General features: G+C 43.6%; 1 protein-coding gene across 1 annotated transcript; it reads left to right on the forward strand.

Moving 5' to 3' along the window:
• Positions 1–1,252: 1,252 nt before the first annotated feature.
• Positions 1,253–4,031, forward strand: LOC139381511 (early growth response protein 2b-like). The gene is made up of 2 exons (XM_071125117.1): positions 1,253–1,632; positions 2,117–4,031. The coding sequence occupies exons 1-2, from the start codon at positions 1,461–1,463 to the stop codon at positions 3,229–3,231; spliced, it is 1,287 nt and encodes a 428-aa protein (XP_070981218.1). The 5' UTR covers positions 1,253–1,460; the 3' UTR covers positions 3,232–4,031.
• Positions 4,032–5,097: the final 1,066 nt, after the last annotated feature.

The raw sequence follows: 5,097 nt of genomic DNA on the forward strand, positions 1-5,097 counted from the left end.
TCCCACGCGTTACTTGACACAGCCACAAGCTGGAAATTGCCTTCCAACCAGGGCCCCGAACAGCTCACCCACCCACCCATCTAGTTTTTAACTTTCAAGTTTCTCAACCCACGTGGGGACTTTACCAGTATACCGAGTCTACCAAGCTGTGCCAATTACATTATTTCACGCATCGCCTTATCGCCTCTGAACGGAAATGTTATTGTGAACTATGTCCGGTTTTCTAAAATGCGCGTGGGGTTGATGAGGTTTATAGATGTGTATCACTGAAACACCAGACAGTAAGTAACCTAGTCGGCCTGCCGGACAGACGAGTCGACCTCTCAGTTCCGCTCAACACCACTGGAGGGCAACAGGATTGAGAATCAACAACAAAATAATAATAACAACAAATACAATAATCATATTATTAGTAGCCTATGTTAACAATATAAAACATATATTTGACTCTAATAGATGATAGGCCTAATGTATAGCTAGTCTGGGCCTACCACTGTATCCATATGTTCCGTTATCATTAGACCATGTGCCTTTACCCGTTTCATTTCAGGATGTGAAAGTCATTAAATTTCAAGACAAACAATTTCCCTTCTAGTGATATAAATAGCTCGTAACTAAATAGGCCTGTAGCCCAGTCTTTCCTAAAGCAAAGCCTATTCAAACGACCCTGACAAAGTTTCCGAGTCTAATGCAGCAAAGGTGAAAATTCCGTGATTGTGGCTCTCATTTGATTGTGGTTTGCGATGGTAGTTCTGTCGCTGCTCTTGCTCGGCAAGACTCGATAGTTTCCGACGCTCATATTCCGGAATAGAACCCTTATATGTAGGCAGGGGTGTTCTTAGATTTACCGGATAAAACCATGTATGGCTTCTAGAGAAGAACCGGAATTCCTATTTGAAGGCGATTTGTAGAGGAAACATTTCAAATCGTATACATCAGATACGCTTGTAACATTGATGTCCGTCTAAACTGATAACGTGCCATCTTGCATTCGTTCATTTCTTTGCACTTATATTGTTTTATCATTTTCGTGCTAATGGAAACTGCATGGAGAAAAAACAAACACATTCTATCGCTTTATATTGGAGAACTTTCACTTGTGGGTTCTCCATTGACAGCCCGGGGCCAATAGGATCCCCCAGCGCCTCCTCTCTCGAACCAAACGACCCTTGTATGGGCAGTGACGTAGTGGCGCATTCACTGCCCCACTGATAAATACATACTACTGCTACTCGTGCTGCTAGGATCCGTCATTCACTAAACAGCCTGATGATCTGGAGAGAGTAGAGTAGACTATAGAGGTGGTATCAACACACGCTCCAGATTGTGTTAACTTCTCCGGACAGGTTATCAGATGTTTCAGTGTAGGATAGGACAGTAAGGCCACACATACTCATACGCTCACCAGCCGGTTTAAAATACCGTTTTAACCCTGGAAACAGCGAGAAGCCGTTAGTTAAATGATGACGGCTAAAACTTTAGAGAAAGTCCCGGTCTCTCTGGGTGGGTATGTCCATCCTGTCCCTGATTCCATCTACTCTGTGGATCATGACAGTCTGCCGCCCGGGGTGGCTATCTTTCCTAACGCTGATTTAGGAGGCCACTACCACGACCATCTTAGCGGAGCTCCAGGTAAGCGTGGACTATACAGGGTGATGTTTTGATATCATGGGGACCTTTAGAGAATGCAACATGTGCTGTGTTGGTTATTGGAGAGGAAACACATCGGCTACTACGTATAGATTATAATATTATGCACACTGTTTGATATTGAATTGTTTCATCTTGGTCAAGAGATTTTGGAAATGTTTTTGAATGAATGGTTGTGGGACAAATGTATGTCTGGATATTTGTATCAATGGTAATAATTAAAAAAATGTTTTAGAAGCGCATGGCTAGAGTTACGCACTTTTCCCCAAAAAAGTTTGCATGAAAGTAAAACGGCACCCCTTTGAAAAGTTGAATGAATGACCGGTGGGTAAAGGATGCGAGCGCGCAGCACGCACCAAACACTGTGCGCACGAGAACGGACCTGCAGCATGTTTTGTTTTTTTTAAAGCTCTCTGATTTGTTTGTTTCGTGATTATCTGCTAAGATGTCTCTTCTTATCTTCCAGATGGCTTGATGAGTGGCGATATGAGCTTAGAGAAACGCTCTCTCGACCTGTCTTACTCTAGCTTCTCCCAGCCACCTGGCCATCGGAACCAGACCTTCACCTACATGGGAAAGTTCTCCATCGACTCTCAGTATCCCGGTAACTGGAACCCCGAGGGCGTCATCAACATTGTGAGTGCGGGGATCCTGGGCATGACCCAGCCATCTTCCGCCTCCTCCTCCCCGGCGTCCTCCGGCTCTCCCGGACATTTCTCCTCCACGCTCAGCTGCACCATGGCCCAGAACCAGGCCGACATGGAGCACCACCTCTACTCTTCCCCGCCTCCCTACGGCTGTGGGGAGGTCTACCAGGACCCGTCGGCCTTCCTCTCCACCGGGCCCGGTATCTCTTACCCGCCGCCGTCCTACTCCTCCCCTAAGCCCAACACAGACTCGGGTCTCTTCCCCATCATCCCAGACTATGCTGGGTTCTTCCCGCCGACCTGTCAGAGGGACATGCAGGCCATGCCTGACCGCAAGCCCTTCCCCTGCCCACTGGACTCCTTTAGAGTACCCCCACCTCTGACTCCCCTGAACACTATTAGGAACTTTACATTAGGTGGGCCGGTCTCGGATGGACCCAGACTCCCCACCGCGTACAGCCCCCAGAACCTCCCCCTGAGACCCATCCTGCGGCCCAGAAAATATCCCAACAGGCCGAGCAAGACCCCGGTCCATGAGCGGCCGTACCCCTGCCCAGCGGAAGGCTGCGACCGGCGGTTCTCTCGGTCTGACGAGCTGACCAGACACATCCGGATCCACACGGGACACAAACCGTTCCAGTGCCGGATCTGCATGAGGAACTTTAGCCGCAGCGACCACCTCACCACGCACATCCGCACGCACACCGGAGAGAAGCCCTTCGCCTGTGATTTCTGTGGCCGTAAGTTCGCGAGGAGCGACGAGCGCAAAAGACACACCAAGATTCATCTCAGACAGAAAGAGAGAAAATCATCCACTGCGCCATCAAACAACACGAACTCTGATCGCTCCGGTACCGGTTCTATAAGCGCATCTAGCGGAGTCTGCTCCTCCAGCACGGGACAGCTGGCGGGATGCCCCTCGCGGGCGGTATAGAACACACTATAGCCAACAGGTTAATGGAATACATATTTAGAAACCTTGACGAACTAAAGACAATAGAGATTGAGTTTTAATTGTTTGGAAGCTGCAAGTTCAAAACATAATATGGAACGAACTTTACATGCAACAGCATCATTCCGGTGCGCTCCAAACGTTCCCACGATGTATCCTCTTAGTTTGGTGGCTGAGAGAAACGCACTTTGTTTGCATAGGCTACTGAAGTCAGTCAAGTTAATAGACAATACTTTTAACACGTGGCTGCCTATATTCTCTTCACGTATCGGGAAGAAACATGTTGAGGATTAATATCAAGCACATTTACACTGACGCGCCAATAGGCTACAATATACACAACGCTGCATGGAAAGAACGTTATGTTTGCAATAATTTAGAAGGAAAGGTGTTTTAAATGATTTACTAGACAAAAATGTGTCCATTTTAACATGTTCATTGATTGTATTTCCCCCTGTTGTGCCTCGTTTCACACGTTATTTTTGTACATTGTCAATACAAGGACGATTTAATGAATTGTACATTTTGTCATTTAATATCAAAGTTTGATTATATGTATATTTTTGTACACATTGTGCCGTGTAACTATGGAAAGTGTTGTGGTTTATGTCTAACAATAAGGAATGTAAATAATTGAACTCAAACCGACTTGACATTTGTTTTTCGTGAATGTTACCGACTCATATTAAATGTTAATGTTGATTTTAAAAAATCTCAATGGCCTCCAGAAAGGCCTGGTTATTTCTTGTGAACTAAAAACAAATAAAGTAAACTCTGAACAACATGAATATAATGTAATATTATTGGAAAGTACACCAGAAGGGGTGGGCATGGTAATTCCCGTGTAACGTCAGTCTGATGTGAGTCATGCCTTCACAAGGCTGCTCCCACTCACGGTCTATCCGTGCTGTTCTGATGTTGTGGTTAACAACAACTAGAACAGGAAAGATCTTTACCGTTGTTCATGTAGAGATCTATACACACAGGACATCCAATAATAATAATAATAATAATAATAATAATACGTTAAATAAAGAAAAGAAGAAGAATCTAATAATAATCTAAAGTATATACTTTGATCATCCAACACTAATGACGTAGTCTGATCAACATTAATATCTAATGCCGGTAGTCTGATCAACATTAATATCTAATACCGGTAGTCTGATCAACATTAATATCTAATGCCGTAGTCTGATCAACATTAATATCTAATGCCGTAGTCTGATCAACATTAATATCTAATACCGGTAGTCTGATCAACATTAATATCTAATGCCGTAGTCTGATCAACATTAATATCTAATGCCGTAGTCTGATCAACATTAATATCTAATGCCGGTAGTCTGATCAACATTAATATCTAATGCCGTAGTCTGATCAACATTAATATCTAATGCCGGTAGTCTGATCAACATTAAAATCTAATGCCGTAGTCTGATCAACATTAAAATCTAATGCCGGTAGTCTGATCAACATTAAAATCTAATACCGGTAGTCTGATCAACATTAAAATCTAATACCGGTAGTCTGATCAACATTAAAATCTAATGCCGTAGTCCGATCAACATTAACATCTAATGCCGGTAGTCTGATCAACATTAAAATCTAATACCGGTAGTCTGATCAACATTAAAATCTAATGCCGGTAGTCTGATCAACATTAAAATCTAATGCCGTAGTCTGATCAACATTAAAATCTAATGCCGTAGTCTGATCAACATTAATATCTAATGCCGGTAGTCTGATCAACATTAAAATCTAATACCGGTAGTCTGATCAACATTAAAATCTAATACCGGTAGTCTGATCAACATTAAAATCTAATACCGTAGTCTGATCAACATT

Source organism: Oncorhynchus clarkii, chromosome 23 (genome assembly GCF_045791955.1).
Source record: "Oncorhynchus clarkii lewisi isolate Uvic-CL-2024 chromosome 23, UVic_Ocla_1.0, whole genome shotgun sequence".
In the NCBI taxonomy this organism is placed as follows: Eukaryota; Metazoa; Chordata; class Actinopteri; order Salmoniformes; family Salmonidae; genus Oncorhynchus; species Oncorhynchus clarkii.

Coding starts and splice junctions, on each gene's coding strand:
- LOC139381511 (XM_071125117.1), top strand. CDS start 1,461: ATGATGACGGCTAAAACTTTAGAGAAAGTCCCGGTCTCTCTGGGTGGG. Junction 1,633..2,116: donor CCATCTTAGCGGAGCTCCAG/GTAAGCGTGGAC, acceptor CTTATCTTCCAG/ATGGCTTGATGAGTGGCGAT.